The sequence below is a fragment of the Neofelis nebulosa genome, chromosome 6 (genome assembly GCF_028018385.1).
Source record: "Neofelis nebulosa isolate mNeoNeb1 chromosome 6, mNeoNeb1.pri, whole genome shotgun sequence".
NCBI classification, from domain to species: domain Eukaryota; kingdom Metazoa; phylum Chordata; class Mammalia; order Carnivora; family Felidae; genus Neofelis; species Neofelis nebulosa.
This window is the reverse complement of record NC_080787.1, coordinates 141,512,788-141,529,669: the sequence shown is the minus strand read 5'-3', so window position 1 is coordinate 141,529,669 and position 16,882 is coordinate 141,512,788. Positions and strand designations below refer to the sequence as shown.

The window sequence follows — 16,882 nt, the reverse complement described above, 5'->3', positions numbered from 1 at the left end:
TTCCTTAATATGTGCCTTTAAAAAATATCATTATTTTTATATTTTGAGTTTAAGGAAAGAAAATGTTAAAGCCTTCTTAGAGTGGAAAACAAAAGAAAGAAATGTTCTTTAAAATTTCCAGGCTAGGTCAGAGGAGCAGAACAGAAAGAAACACTAAAAAATGTTAATTTAGGGACCAAAATAAAGTTAGAAATCAAAATATGAAGGAACTGTCGTTTGTAAATAGGAGCAGTTGTCATGTAGCTGGTTTTACCTCCTTTTAAGGAAATAGAATGCTAGGAAAATAAATTTCTGTATCTAGTAATAAATACAAATACCTCACCCTAGCCCTACATATTATGAGTTTTTTAAGCAACACAGTATTTCCCTCAAATTTGTATTTCTCTTTCATATGTCAGTGTCAGCTCCTCTCCCATTTTTAAACTTATTCCTGTCTTAATAAAATTACCACTGTGCTTTATGTTGGGGGATGATACAGAGATCAAGTACAAAATTGATGAATATTTCCAGTTTCCTTCCAAAACCTAAAAAGTTGGGACTTAATTCATAATGACTTGTTAAGCTGATCTGTTCTCTGTCGCTTTTAAGAAACCACTTCTGTCCCCAAATCAGTCTGTTTCCCTTCTCTCCCCACGGCCTTACATTGCAAGAGGAGAAAACAAGGGAATGTGGTTTAGAGCATGTAAGCTGTGTTACATAAAGAATCATAGACATCTAGTCTTGGCCATAAAATGAACAGCATATAAATTTGCAAGTCTTTCCATGCATGGGACTAAGTTGTTCCTGACCAGGAGGAGAGAGAGTTTTGTCAAGACTTCCTGTCTAAAGGTTCAAGGCTACCACTGTGAAAACTTAATTTATATCAAGATTCAGACAGAGGTCGTTTACTCTCTTCCCTTTTCTTGATGGGAAAGAAACCTTTGAAAGATATGGGCTCCTCCCCCACAGAACTGCTGTCTCCAGGACAGTAGCGGGCAGTGAGGGCTTTCACACACATGTGCACTGGAGACAACACCTGTGAAGGTGCATTGCAAAGTACAACCTGCTGTGGGCTCACGAAAGCAAGGTGCCTCAAGAAGGAGATGGAAAGGTAGAGCTTTCAAAATGTGTTTTGAGCTTAAAGCTAATGTCCAAATTGTCCCACAAACCCTCTCCTAATATCAGAGTTTATGGTAAAATAACCTCGACTGTTTTTTTCAAAGAAGTCTTTAATTTTTTTTTTAACAATTATTCATTTTTGAGAGACAGAGAGGAACAGAGTGTGTGAGTGGGGGAGAGATAGAGAGAGAGGGAGACACAGAATCCGAGGCAGGCTCCAGGGTCTGAGCTGTCAGCACAGAGCCCGATGCGGGGCTTGAACTCACGGACCGCAAGATCATGACCTGAGCTGAAGTCAGACACTTAACTGACTGAGCCACCCAGGTGCCCCGCAAAGAAGTCTTTAGGTATGAATCCATCCCTGTTTTAATTCCTTGTTGCTCCTGGTGGTGTCCTATCAAGCAGGACAGATTTCCATGTTCAATCATAAAAAATCAGAACTCAAGAGACTTCAGCTCTTATCTCTCCAAAGTTTCCTAATGACTTCTCATGCTGTTTGGTAGAAGTAAGGGGATAGCTCCAGGGGAGTTGGCGGCCACAGTATTTCTGGCCACAGCCCTGGGCTCCCCTCTTGGCAGTTTCCAAGGGGGTGGTTCTGTCTTTAGCTGTTTTACATATTAGACTTAGGTGTAAGCTTTTGTTTGAAAGAAAAAAACGGCTGTGTTAAAAAAAAAAAAAAACTGTCTGGAAAATGCTGTCTCTAAGGTTCCACCCAAGGAAACTGAAGGCTTGCCTACTCTCACAAAGCTCATTAGTTAACGAAAGGCTAAAATTCAAGTCATTTAACATCCAGTCTGTCGTTTCGTCCACTTGAAGGTGACACTTCCAAACTTTTCATTTCCAGGTTTGATATGAACCATTTCCAAAGCTTTTTAGTTTCCAAGTCGAATTCAGAATCTCATGCACTATGTCAAAATCAAATTCACAATCTCATGCACTACTATGTATTGCCTACAAGATTTGGGCCACTGCATCAGATACTCTTCATTCTTCTCCGGAGAAACTGTCCCTCAGACTGAAATTAGCGAGCCCTGTGAAAGCTAAAATCATCTTCCTTTTGGACACGTGATTTCCCAGAGTTCCCAGACCATGGGCTACATCGAAGTAAATGTTAAGCACTTCATAAACATGTTTTCAGTTGCCCCTCCCTCCATTTTTAGCTAGTACCACAGTCTCTGTAATTCAGAACGGTCCAAAAATAATGTCCTGTTTTATACTCTGATGCTGTCACACGTTAGCTCTCTGCCAACGAAAATACTACGGTGCATGCTTTAAAAGCCAGAGGTTATTTTTCAGAAGGAAAAACAAAATCCACGTCTGCTCCATGGTAAAGAAACCACCCCCTGGAAATAAATCTGCTAACACATGTAAGGTGAATCATTTCATCTGAGGCACCAGTGAATAAACACTTTTACCTGTCACCCTTGCAGACCTGATTCATGGTACGTGGGAGCTTGAGTTATGTGCCTAGGATTTCCAAAGTACTTGTAACCAGTCCCCAAAGTATCGCTTACAAACACTTCTACAGTTTTGAAACTCCATCTCCCCATGGCGTAGTGAATTTCCTCAACAGTTTCTAGACTTACATAAACCTTAAACTTGCGCCATCAAAAGACATCTACTAAAATGAACCCCGGTTTCCCAGGCCATAGCCACAAAAAACCCAAAAAGTGGACATTAGGACCATGGACATCTATATGTCACACATTTGTGAATTCTCTCATTTACAATTTATTGAATGCCTATTATTGCCCCGTACAGTTGTACTTCTTTAGCTTTTGCCACATTCTCCCTGCCTCTTCATCAACAGAGAATAAATTCTCAAGAAGCAGTTGAACCTGGAAGGTCACCCTCTAGAAAGCTTGGTATTCAAACTGCCTCTGCCAGGTCTGTGTGACATATGACCAGAAGGCTACATATTGGAAAACTGCCAGAATTAGAATACCTCGATCCTTTTCCATTGAAGGCATACCATTGGTACTCTTTTTGACTCTGTGTTTACTATAAAGGCATATTTTTTGAGTATCACATAGCAGTGTTTAGATCACCAGTGGAAAGATGGATGTGTATAAGACAAAATAATAGGTGAAAATGTTATGCCCAGTCTCATTTAGAAGAATAGAAAGAATGAGCCAGAAAAGGGCTGGAGAAAGGAGGTTAAATTAAGTCAGAAGGAGGCAAGAGCCAGCTTAAAAGAATAGCCGATTCAGTGAGGAACGAAGGAAGTGTCCCTCCTGAGTGCTGGGGACACCTGTGAGGACACCTGTGGCATGATTTCCCGGAAGGGGTGGGTAAGTAAGAAGGAGAGTCTATGGTGTGAGGAACCTGGTAAGGAATCACAGAGCTTTTAAGAGGATACAGAGAGGTGAGGAAGGGGAAAGTCAGGTGGCATAAGCCTAGAGAATGCAGAAGAGGAATGCCAGCGCCCCCCCCCCCCCCCACCACATCTTGCCCTGTGGGAAATGGGCTACAGAAGAAGACAGGAGAGTGTGTGGGACATGGAAAGGAAGTTCCAAAGAAAACAAGTATCCTCTAATGAGAGAGAGAGAAGCCTCACTCTGGTGAAGAAACCCAGGGGCTGACAGGAGAAAAGATACTCTAGGTACAGAGGTTGGGAGTGCGTTCTGAGACAGGGCCCTGCAAGGACATGAGTGGGGTACGCTGGCCCAGATACCCCAGTTGACTTCAAGTCGTTTTAGGTTCAGACTCGGGGAGAATCTCTTGAATCTCAGCTGACTCACTGTATGTGGTGATGTGGTGAGAGCCATCTGGGTCTGGATGGGCCAGGATGTGGCAGACTTCTGGGATGACCCTTGGCATTGGGTCAGTGCTGTTAATACCTATGGCCATGCCTCCCACCGCCCTGAACAAAGCTGAACACACGGAGGGCCAGGTAGACTCCCCAGCTCATTCTGCTGGTTTTCCTACTAGTGATTCTCCTGTTTAACATGTGTTTTGTTGTTGTTGCTGTTGTTGTTGTTGTTGTTTTAGGTTAATAACTTTAAAATTTATTATGTGGATATATATAGTTGAATTCATAAAAGCTCACATTAGTCAGTTGGCACTGAACATTTTTGTAAACATATACACTGTTTCATACTTGAAAACAGCCAAAAATAAATTGGCTTGTAGCATGTTATTTGACACATAGTAGGTGTTTAATTAATACTAGGATGTGAAATGCAGGATTGAATTTGGACTTATGAAAATGTGTCACAAAAATTATTTTTAAAAACTATAGGCATAATCTCTCGGGCCTTTGTGTAATCGTGGGGAAGGGAATGCTTTTAGGCTTCTATCACGTTTCTTCTTACGCACCATTTTCCTTCATTCTCTCTTGCACACGTGCATGTGTGTGTTAGGAGTAATAGTGGTAGCATACTAGTAGTAATTGGTAGTAGAGAGGGGTAAGGGTTCTGGAACAGAGCACGAATACTCTAGTATTCCTAGGGTCTAAAGTCAAGAGGACAAAACAGAAGGCTGAAGCAATAGGCAGTGACAAGCAATAAAATGCCTTTAGTGTCATATTAAGGAGTTAGGACTTGATACTTTTTTGGATATAAGACGTGATTGAAGTTGATTAAGTAAGGAGGAGACGCAGTCTATTGCATGTGTTAAGTATACCCTTCCGGAGGCAGTGGAAATATATGGAAGAACAAGACAAGAAAACCAAGGAGAATATTAGGAGATTTTGTAATAGCCTCAGTGAAAGATGTTGGGAGCCCAAAATAAAGAGATGATTTTAAAAAGGGACACCTGGGTGGGTCTGTTGGTTAAGCCTCAGACTCTTTTTGTTTTTTAATTTTATTTAAATCCAAGTTAGTTAACATATAGTGTAATAATGACTTTAGGGGTAGAATTTAGTGATTCATCCCTTATATATAAGCCCCGTGCTCATCCCAACAAGTGCCCTCCTTAATGTCCATCACCAGTTTAGCCCTTCCCCCCACCCGACACCCCTGCAGCCACCCTCAGTTTGTTCTCTGTATTCAAGAGAATCACCATCTCTCTTTTTCTCTTACAGCCTCCGATTCTTGATTTCAGCTCAGGTCATGATTTCAGGGTCGTGAGATGGAGTCCCACATCAGGCTCCCTGTTGAATGTGGAGCCTGCTTCGGATTCTCTCTCTCCCCTCTGCCCCTAACCCACTTGCATGTGCACTCTCTGTCTCTCTCAGAAATAATAATAATGATGATAATAATAATAATATAAAGTAAAAGGACTGGAGAGCTTACCAATTCAAGAGACACTGGATGTACTGCCAAGAATTTACACTAGACGAGGGGCACCTGGTTGACTCAGTCCGTTAAGTGTCCAGCTACAGCCTAGGTTATATCTCAAGATTCACAAGTTCGAGGCCCGTGTTGAGCTCTGTGCTGACAGCTCAGAGCCTGGAGCCTGCTTCAGATTCTGTGTCTCCCTCTCTCTCTCTCTGCCTTTCCGCTGTTCATGCTCTCTCTCTCTCTCTCTCAAAAATAAATAAACATTAAAAAAAAAAGAAAAAGAATTTGCAATAGATGAGAAACAGGAGGGACAGATAACTCCACTTGCTCCAGGGGCTGGGTTGATGGGGGCCCCATCAGATGAGAGGACACATGAATAGGAGGGTGGTTAGGGCAGGGCATGTGATGAGCGAGCCCAGCTCTGTGTAAGGCACCCCAGGAGTTGGCTGTGGAATGAAGCTGTGAGCTAAGGAGGGACACCTCGGGGAGTTCCAACACTGAAAGAGAAAGCAGTGGCACTCTGCATCTGCATACACAGAGCGCAGAGAGGAGACTGTCTGAGGGTGACACAAAACACACAGCCCTAAGCTGGCACAGAAGCCACGAGACGAGTCGCACGGACAAGACACTGGCCGATGTTGCTGATGCACAGCACACCGGGGAGGTCCAGTGGGATAAGAATCGTGGAGTATCTTGTCACCTGGCCAGCTGGGAGTGGGTCCGTGAGCTCTGTGAGGATCCTGCTTCTCTTGAAGGTGCACGAGGAGGAAGGATTTAGAGAGAAGAGCTGCAGACTGAGAAAATGAGTACACTCCTCTTCAAAGGCCGGGAGGCACCCTCATCTTTCAAGGTGAAGGTTCAATTTGAAGGAAGCTGGGATTCCCTTCTTGACTCAAAGCACAATTATTCAGTTTCTAAAACATTAGGGAATTTAGCACTTTCAAATCCAGACAAAATTTATTAACTCTCTGTACAATATTTAAGAACTTCCCCTCCAGGGGCGCCTGGGTGGCTCAGTCGGTTGGGCGTCTGACTCCGGCTCAGGTCATGATCTCGCAGTCTGTGAGTTCGAGCCCCGCGTCGGGCTCTGTGCTGACAGCTCAGAGCCTGGAGCCTGTTTCGGATTCTGTTCTCCCCCTCTCTCTACCCCTCCCCTGCTCACGCTCTGTGTCTCTCAATAATAATAAATAAACGTTAAAAAAAAATTTTTTAAAGAACTTCTCCTCCAGCCTCCCCAGAGCAATAATACAAAACACACAGTTACATGTTGGCTACCCCTACCCTACCCACAAAACGCGGTAGCTGTTACATCTGATTGAAATAAGTATTCACTCTTTATTTTTGTTCCTCTCATTAAAACCCTTTATTATTTCTTGTAGATCTGGTTCACTTTTTCATGGTGTGGGCATGGTAGACCTATTAAAACATGCCTGCTATTTTAGGATGTCATTCAGGAATTACTTGTTCCTTGTCAGATACAACAATAGAATCCACTTCTTGTGAATATGAAATTTATTGTATCATAGTCTGCTTAATTGGGTTCTATAAATATTATAAGTTCCAATGCTATGAAATTCATATCTCTGTATCAGATGTCAGTACAATGTATATCAATGTTCACTTCATGCCTGGAAGCATGGATTCCTAACTAGAAAGCAAATTTCTGCCATTGCTACTTTTTCTATGAAGCAATATAGATTATTTAAAAGTACAGGGCTATTTTAATCGACTAATTCTGTAAGAGTGGAAAGTTAATTCCATGTGTTTTTTTCTTTTTTTTTTTTTAATGTTTATTTATTTTTGAGACAGAGAGAGACAGAGCATGAACGGGGGAGGAGCAGAGAGAGAGGGAGACACAGAATCGGAAGCAGGCTCCAGGCTCTGAGCCATCAGCCCAGAGCCCGTCACGGGGCTCGAACTCACGGACCATGAGATCGTGACCTGAGCTGAAGTCGGATGCTTAACTGGCTGAGCCACCCAGGCGCCCCCCATGGGTTTTTTTCTAAACAGATGTCGTCTTGCCATATTTAAAGACTACATACAAATTCTAACGTGTCTTCCTCATATAAAGCCTACTAACAAGGGACCTCGTGGGGTAGGGAAGAAACGAGCAATGCTGGAATTAGACCGAGATGGGTCCTGGTTCCATGACATACAACTGTGAAACCTTTGGCAAGTGACTTGTCTGAGCCTCAGTTTCTTCATCTGTAAGATGTAATGAATAACACACATAAATCAGTGAGTTTAGGTTTCAGTACGTTCTAGGGGCCTCCTGAATAATCCTTTATTGATAGGTTTTACTTCTGTCCCCTTTGCAAGTCTCAGACTGAAAGGAAATTAACAGACTTTGTAGGATTTGAACGCTGTATGCCTCGCGACTTCTATTCACATACTGTCAGTAAATGTAAGAGAACCTGTTCCTGCATTCTGTATCCCTGGTCCTTTTTCCCCAAATGTCAACTCACATTCACCAGCACAGGTACAACTCAGCATTCCTGGAGCATGCACTACACAGCCATAGGATTCCCAGACAGTGGGATATTCTATTCTGGAGCTAAATTTCCCCACAGATCAGGATTATTGCCTTCAGTCATAATTGTTCTCAAGGATGCTTCCCACCTCATCCCATACATATTCATGCACACAGTAACTAGAACATACCAGGGGAAGGATGAATGGAGGATTGTAAGTGACCCTCTCAGCCATCAGATGTCTTTCTGAGTAGCAACTACTAGAGTTCTAACTCTTTCACTCTTCTTTGGATGACAGGCACACAAGTTAACTAAAACCAGAACCTTGAGCTCCAACTCAACTGATGCTTTCAAGGACTTAGATGACTGCGTGCCATTTTAATAACAGTGTCTACTAACTAAATAGGGGTCCATTTGGCCTTTTCACACCCAAGACTATTTGCTTTCCCACAGAAGCATCAACTAACTTAATTATGGCTTACAGGAAAAATTACAGTGGGTGGAAGGAAGAGCTTAAAATAGGATTTCAATCAACCTGAGAACTGAAATGGAAGAGAGATATTATATAAAGAACATCTAAATATTCAGTGCTGTACTTCTCATTTTTTTATAAAGCAAAGTGCCTTTTTTTTGAAGTTTATTTATTTATTTTAAGAGAGACAGAGACAGTGTGAGTGGGGGAGGGACAGAGAGAGGAAAACAGAAAATTCCAAGCAGGCTCCATTCTGCCAGTACAGAGCCTGATGTGGGGCTTGATCATGAACTGCAAGATCACAACCTGAGCCAAAACCAAGAGTTGGATGCTTAACCTACTGAGCTACCCAGGTGCCCCAGTCCTGTACTTCTCTCAATTTTAAGGCGGGGGGGGGGGGGGGGGGGGGAGGGGGGAGAGACCTGTTTATACCAAATAAGAAACTTTGGTTATTTAAGCTAAACATAAACTTTACGTAATGGATCCAGATTTTAACTATGTAATAGCTTGTCAGCAGTTGGCCTTCTAAATCAAACTGATGTGTCAATGAACCTAAAAATAATTGGCTTGGAGTTTGAAATAAAAATTTAATACCAAAGGTAAAAGGGGATCTTTCAAACCCATTTTTGAAACAGAAGCATGTATAGTGAGAAATTGGTAGCAAAGAGAGAGGGGATGAGTAGATAAAGAGATTTCTCTTCAGTTTCCATGCATCAAAAGAAGAAATGATTGTTTACATATAACCCAAACTTGAAATAAAATAGTTTGGAGAGTCTTCTCTCACAATGGCTCCTTTAAAGAATATTAAATTAAAAAAAAAAAAAAAGAAAGAAATTTCCTGCCTGTTGCTAGTTAGAAACCTTGTCACATTAATTTGTTCCAAGAATGTATGACCTCAGTTCCATATTACTGCAGCAAGAGACATTAGAGTTTCAAACAACTTATTGGGATGGATATCTATAATGTTAATAGGATTATGCCTGCCTTTTTTTTTTTTTTTTTTTTTTTTTTAAGACTAAAGTGTTCCTAAGTCAAATGACTTAAGGCTGGGGAATATCCAGAACGTTTTCTAAATGCCAAAAAGGAAAACTTGGTGCCATTATGCACACCTCCCGAGATTAAATTTATCCCCTTCAAGTTTGATTATTTCACTCCCAGAAGAAAACTTGAATGACTCTTCTCCAATTCCTTAGAAATATATAATTATCAAAACTCCATCAACTCCTTTTTTTTTTCCCAAATAAGGGGTAATTACTCCCAGAAACTTTTTTCATTTTCTTTTATTCAGATTTGATTAAAAATTATATTTATAAAGGCAACACAGCCATCTAGTGGACAGATTTTTAACAGCTGATTATTTTACCTCTGAGAGGTTTAAGTGTGTGAAAGAAAAACTTAAGCCAAATAAAGTACTTGTTTTATGACACATGATTATATTTCTCATGTGTCATAGGATTTATAGACATGATTATAAAAAGCAGGGGGGATATTTATAGAGGCAGTGGTGTTTTTTAGACAACTGTTGTATAACATTTCCAGACACAAAATTTTAACCACCATTGCCATCCCCACATACCCATTCAAAAAGCCAACTTGTTTTACCAAAACGTATACATAAAAGTGATAAGGTTGAAGTCAAGGGTTTGACTCTAACTGGATTTTTCTATGTGAGAAATTATGCATGGCATATGGTTGCTTCCCCACCTTGTGGGGCCTTTTTTTCTTCCGTTTCTTGTCTTTTCTAAGCAACGCATCACTGCTCTTCTCCTTTCTGCACTCCCTTCTCAAAGTTTCTCTGCCGATGTGAGCAAGGTGTACCCCCAGGGGGCTCTTTGCAATAGCAACACCTAGTTCGCAGTCATGAGTGGAATCTCCTCATGGAGATTCTCCTCGTGGAGGCTTTGCTGTGAAAATGCTCTGTAACAACTCCTTCCTGGTAATCTCAAATTCCAGGGAATTGAGAAGTTGCTTCCCGCCGGTATCTACCGTATATTTAGCCCTCTGGGCAATAACCCCGACAGCCCGATAGCAGTGGACGGTGCTTATGGAGGAGGCGTGTGAACTCAGTCAACTGGTTTGTGATAAGAGTTTTACCTTTTCCAAACACGTAAGAGCAATCAGTCTTTGTAAATAACTAAAAAGGCAAAAATACCACAATTAATTCTTTTATATAAAGAGAAGTGGCATTGAATAGTGAAGATGAACATGAGACCAGAAGTCAAAAGACATGAGTTCAACGCCAGCCCTGATGTGGCTTACTCGTGGGAATGGTGTAAATCAACCCTGGGGACTGTTTGCTCTTAAATAAGATGGGAATGATTAATAACAAATCCCCTGTTTACCTTACAGGACTATTGTGAGGAAGAAGTAGTCAGGTCATGTATGAGGAAGTGTTTTACAATAATGGCTAAGTATAAGGCTTTATTTCCTCAAGCTGAAATTAAAAGCTCTTTGGTAAACTTGGGTTTGTCATTTTAATATGCAGCTAATTTGCCCTTCCATTTAATAATTAAGCAGGTGTGATAATTTGCCTTTTTGTCTCAAGTTTTTAGTCTTTGCTCTACAACCTTGTATAGTGGCTCTTAACCCTATCCCCATTACGAGTGAAGGAAAATAAAGCATGGAAAACCAAAATCATTGTAAAGGAGGTATAGTCTACATTCGGAGAGCACGTCATTGCCTTCTTGCCCCATTCCAGAAGCACACCTCACTGCCTGTTCTGATTTATCACTCCCACCCTGAAACATCTAGTCTGCCCATTTGGGCCCTTCATCCATATCATGACTTTTTTACAGCTCTCAGCCTCGCAGGTGTGACAGTCCCCCTCTGCTTGGAATTAATTCCCTTTGCCCAGGTCTCCCTCTGAAACACCTGCTCTTTGGTCAGCTCAGTCTAATCATTACCTCCTCTGCAAAGCCTCTCTCCATTCTCTCCTGCAGGAGTGTGCAGATACTGTAACTACCTAAGGACCAGTGGATGCATACCACTATTTTAGCTCTCACTGCAGCACTGTGTGATGCTTATGTACCTGTCAGAACCTTTCAGTTTCAGAGACTCTGTCTTATTTATCTTGAATTTCCAACCCAGGCAACATTGCATGGACCAGCTGTCTCATACATATTTATAAATTGTTGTTGATTCCCAAATAGAGCTGTACTGTTATTTTACCATGGTATTTTTATGGAGAGAGAAAAAAAATGAAGCATTTAAAGAATAACCTACCAATTATTTTTCAGAGTCCAAAGGATATTGGTTCCACTTTGCACTGGCAAATGTGAGGCAGAAGCTGTTAAATAAAAAAGAAAAATGGATTTAATGTAAGAATATTAAAATATTGAGTAGTATCTGCAGTTACCAATTACACTGGATCTTTCTTGAGCCTTGATGTCATAGTGAATTAAATTCAAGCATCAAATTGATTTCTCAGTTGAATTTTTGTGTAAATATATGTGGTTTTGTGATCAGCCTCTATCCTAGAGTTACCATGGCTACTGCAAAGTTTTCATCTTATTTGCAGTCATTTCAAGGGCTCTCCCTCAGAACCAATTGTTTTTCTTACAAAAGTAGACTGTCTTCCAAAATAGGCCCTACACATATCCATGATGATGAATCAGTAGGTAGGCTCTATAATGGGCAGCTGGTAATGTTTTCTGCACCCCACTAGCCCAACTCCCCTGTAAACAAAAACCCCCCACACAAAGAAGGTATACATCCTTATTTTCTGAAATATACCACATGTATTTCTCGCTTCTCAAAAATCACCATTCTAGAAAATTTCTAATGGGATTTTAAATGCTTATTTTAGTGGGGTGCCTGGGTGGCTCAGTCAGTTAAGCGTCCGACTTCCGCTCAGATCATGATCTTGTGGATCCTGAGTTCCAGCCCTGCATCGGTCTCTGTGCTGAGAGCTCAGAGCCTGGAGCCTGCTTTGGATTCTGTGTCTCCCTCTCTCTCTTCCCTTCCTCTGCTTGCACTCTGTCTCTCTCAAAAATAAACATTAAAAAAATTTTTTTAATTCAATGCTAATTTTAATATACTTAGCCTAGATTATTGGCAGTGTCTTCTATAAAATACTTCAACTTTGACCAAGACCCCCCCGGTGAGCATTGTACATGCATTCTGTTATCTTTATGGCTTTAGTTGTTTAAAAAGCTGAAATGCTAGTTAAGAATGTTACAAACATTGTCAAAGTGAAAAAAACATGTCTCCACATGACCCCTCACAACTGTTAAGCTTGATTTACTTTTAGAGCTCTTCTCAAGCACATGTACTATGTATATATGTTCATCTAGAGCAAATATTCCCTGTCCTTTATCACCTTAAAGAAAAAACCCTCTACTATGTTACTTAGAGCAAGATCAAGTAAGTCAGGACAGACATTGGTCATTCCTAAGGCACAGATGGTAAACAGTCTAGTACCTGCTCCTTTTTCATTTTATCCATTTCTCTTCATCATAAAGTGGCATTATCAGTGGTTCTTGATAATTGGAACTTTTAAGCCAACTTTTTAAGAATGGTTGTAAAGCAAAGTCAATTAAAAGGACACTTGACAATTGCTAAATGTCAGTTTCTTTCTCCAGGGCAGTGTTGTATCCGATATCAGATCAAGAAACAGAGCAAACGGTGAACAGTTAAGCACTTATTGAATGTCTGTTATAAGCAGTTTTAGTACAAATGTGTGTCCATATTTTACCATCTGCAGAAATGAAAAATGTAAACAACCCAATATTTCAGGATGATCACTCTAATATGGTGGCATTTGGGATGTTTGTAAATATCACAGAAACAGATAGAAGAGCCAGAATTCATGTTCAGAAACTTGTGAGTCATGCATGCAGATTCCAGATTTGTTACTCTTACAGCAAAGAGACCATGGAGAACAATTTTTTTTCCCCTAAGATGTTGTGTCAAGTATAGCTGCATTTGTGTGGCACACTCTGTGGGACACTGTGGAAATGTAACAGAAATACATTTTCAGGTGGGTTATTATTTAATCAGTGAAAGCATGCTCATTTTCTGGTCTGTTTATGGTGTGTGTACACATACACATATAAGCTCAGTAAAGCTTGGCAGAATGAGTATTAATCTATTTAAATACGGTCTTTTTAGAATTTACAAAAATCTTGTATATTTTATATATTTGGCATCATGAATTTCTCCCAGGAAATTTCACAGGATATTGTCAAGTGTATTCCTACCTCCTCCCACCCAATTTCCCATAATTACTAGAAATATGTCAAATTCCAGAGAAGCACTCCTCCTCAAAGATGCTTTGAGAAGTTAATGGATCTCATCTCAAATGCATCCCTGACGTACGCATGTTGCCACATGGAGGGCTGAGGGTTCTAGGCTACCTCAAGCTGCAGACACATTCACAGATCCCACAGGCAGAGACCTAAATGACTGTGCTGCTCTCTCTGATTCACTGTTTTCCCCGTGGCTGCTCCACACTGAAGGCTTTGAGGGTTCTCACCCTGGAACCGCTTCCTCCCTGTGGAGCACTAGTCAGTTTGCTGTGTGTTTAAGTAACAATCAGCTGTAGTTTCTGCTCCCCAGAATCCTTTGCAATTCCCACTGCGTTCTCTTTTCTCCAGGTAGTCCGCTTTCCCAAATAGATCTTCCCATCTAGTCTCTTTCAGTTCCACATTGGCCCCTCTGCCATAGATTCTGCCCTTTGCAACATTCTCTCTTTCCTTACCCTTACCCTTGCAGAATGAATGAATTAATGAGACAATGTCTCCACTTCTGTTACCAGACTTTCCAGATTAAGACTAACGGTTTGTTGTAATCCTTCTCCCATGAACCTCCTTCTTTCCACCACAACCATATTTAGTGCCCCTTTTCTGCATTCACACAAGTAGTATATTGCCTCAGTGCCTATCAGAAAGCATGTTTTTTAAAAATTTTTTTAAATGTTTATTTTTGAGAGAGAGCGAGAGCGAGCACAAGTGGGGGAGGGGCAGAGAGAGAGGGAGACACAGAATCTGAAGCAGGCTCCAGGCTCTGAGCTGTCAGCTTAGAGCCCCATGTGGGGCTTAAACTCACGAACCGCGAGACCATGACCTGAGACAAAGTCGGATGCTTAATCATGACCTGAGTCAGAGTCCGACGCTTAACCGACTGAGCCACGCAGGCATCCCGAGCATGGTTTTTAATAGGTACTCAATAAGGATTACAGAGTTGTGTGTGGGAATTGGGTTCAAATCCCAACCATACAACATATTTAGTGTCCGACGTTGAGCCAGCCTAGGAGACAGTTCTGTGGCTCACTTTGCTCATCTATAAAATGGGGACAATAAAACCAAAGAGACAAAGACAGTGCCTGGCACATAATAGGCACTAGGAAATAATAGTTCCCATTACTCCTTGTGGAATAAATGTATGAACAAATGAAAGACCTGTTGTCTGAACTTTTACTCTCTGACGGCCTCCCATGAGGCTTCCTGGGTTTCAGACGGAGGGATCAGTTTAATTCAGCGGGTTGACTTTACGAGGACACTGAGTCATCCCAACTATCCTGCCTCTTAGTATCACCCATAACCTCCCTTGTTATGTCTGGTCTACACTGAGAACCTTCAGTGTTCTACCCTATAGTGCTGCTTAGCTGCGGTTTATCTGAATCCTCTTGTTCTGGGTTACGAAAGCCCATGGGATTATCCTAGCTCCTGCAATCCTGCAATATTTTCAAATTGACATCCCAGAGACCCAGAGGCCCAGTGCTCTCTGACCCAAACCCTCAGAGTGACTGCCCTGTCCCTCCCAAGACATTGAAGATTGACTGAATGGGAGGAAAGGGCAAAGACAAAGTCAAATACAAACCCAGTGGTTCAAACTTGAGTGGATGGAGGATTGACAGTGTCAGGGACAGAAAACCCGGGGTGCAGAAAATGACAATGTGATTTTAGCAAATTTTGTTTTAGAATCTGAAACATTTTATATTTTTAGCTATCAGTGGGGGAAAATAAATGGAAAACAAACTAGGAATAGAACCAAGCAAAAGTCAAAATGATGTTACTCCAAAGAGTAACATCATGATATCTATCGAATATTAAGCATATAATCACGTGAGTACCTTAGAGATGTTAAGTAATTCAAATTATGTAAGGATGAAGTCAGAATGTAGAACAGAATCCATTTTTGAGATTATTATTTACTTCATTGTTTTATTAAATCATTTTGATTCCTTTCATCGACATAGACTCACCCATCGTTTCAAAATGGTATCACTCTTCTTGTGCTTTATGTATTCTCACATTGTTGAGGATAAAATTCTTCTGCAAAATCCTTTCCTGGAATTTTTTTTTTCTTTTCTTTAACTAACTGGTTTTCCCTAGACACACTAAAGTGTTATACTACCTTGCAGCCTCACTGTTAGGAATGAAGAAAGAGGAGAAAATGCAGGAAGACCCACACATACCACCAAAATGGAGAGCATCCAGGTCCTAGAGGAAAGGTGAGTGGGGTTCACCTGGTAATTGTGTCTTCTTTTGGTACACTGTTCACATCTACTCAGTGCTGAGGTGTGATCTCTTGAGTCCTGGTACTCCTCCAGATGGTTTTGTGGAATGAACACCATCTCAGCCTGAGAGATCTTATTTTGTGATGGTAATTGCTTTTAATCAGGTTTTTCTATTATCAGTGTTAAGCTATCAGTGAACACACTGCCTCAGTTTATCTTTCTCTTTCAAAAAGTAATGATTATTAACGTGCAATAGCCCCCGTTGGCCCTAATTCTTTACCTGCCTTTTCTACGGATATTTTTTCTAAGTTTTTCTCTCTATCAGGGAAGAGTCTAAAACAGACACAAAAACATATGTAACTACCTAAGTTGGTCAGAAAGGGCACCCAGTTAGTCCCTGGTCCCATTTCCATCAGAACAGACTCTAACCAAGTATTTTCTCCAAAATGAGAATCAACTTCTCATTGCAGTATCTACAGAATAAAATTAAAATCTAAGCAGATTAGTATATAATTATAGGTGCTTTCTTTTTCTGCTTCTTAGAAAATTTTAACGTTGATGCTCCATGGTAATTTTAACACCTTTAAATTAAAAAAAAAAAAAATTTTAATGTTTATTTATTCTTGAGAGAGAGAGAGAGAGAGAGACACAGCATGAGTGGAGGAGGGTCAGAGAGAGAGAGAAGGAGACACAGAATCCGAAGCAGACTCCAGGCTCTGAGCTGTCAGCACAGAGCCTGACGCGGGGCTCAAACCCAGGAACTGTGAGATCATGGCCTGAGCCGAAGTCGGATGCCCAACCAACTGAGCCACCCAGGCGTGCCCCCACCTTTAAATTTCTTTTAAATAAAAGAGGAAGTTCAGACATTTTGGAATAGTAGCAAATCTGCTTAAAATACTTGATCAGAAAAAAATAAAAAATAAAATACAGGTACTTCTCTGACCAAATTATTTCAGGTTGGAAAATTCTTTTTTTTTTTTTCTTTTTTTTCTTAAAGTTTTTATTTAAATTCCAGTTGGTTAACATATAGTGTAATATTAGTTTCAGGTATACAATATAATGCCCATCATGATTAGTGCATTCCTTAATCCCACCACCTACTTAAGCCATCCCCCTGCCACCCACCTTCCTTCTGGTAACCATCAATTCGTTCTCCATA

At 40.9% G+C, this 16,882-nt stretch overlaps 1 protein-coding gene across 3 annotated transcripts in view; it reads left to right on the top strand.

Moving 5' to 3' along the window:
- Positions 1–16,882, top strand: part of RGS17 (regulator of G protein signaling 17) — a 98,348-nt gene that overhangs the window by 64,091 nt on the left and 17,375 nt on the right. For all 3 annotated transcript variants that reach the window (XM_058735715.1, XM_058735716.1, XM_058735718.1), the window contains exon 3: positions 15,628–15,717. In XM_058735715.1, coding sequence (XP_058591698.1) covers positions 15,628–15,717 — 90 coding nt within the window. The remainder of the gene's footprint in view (positions 1–15,627; positions 15,718–16,882) is intronic.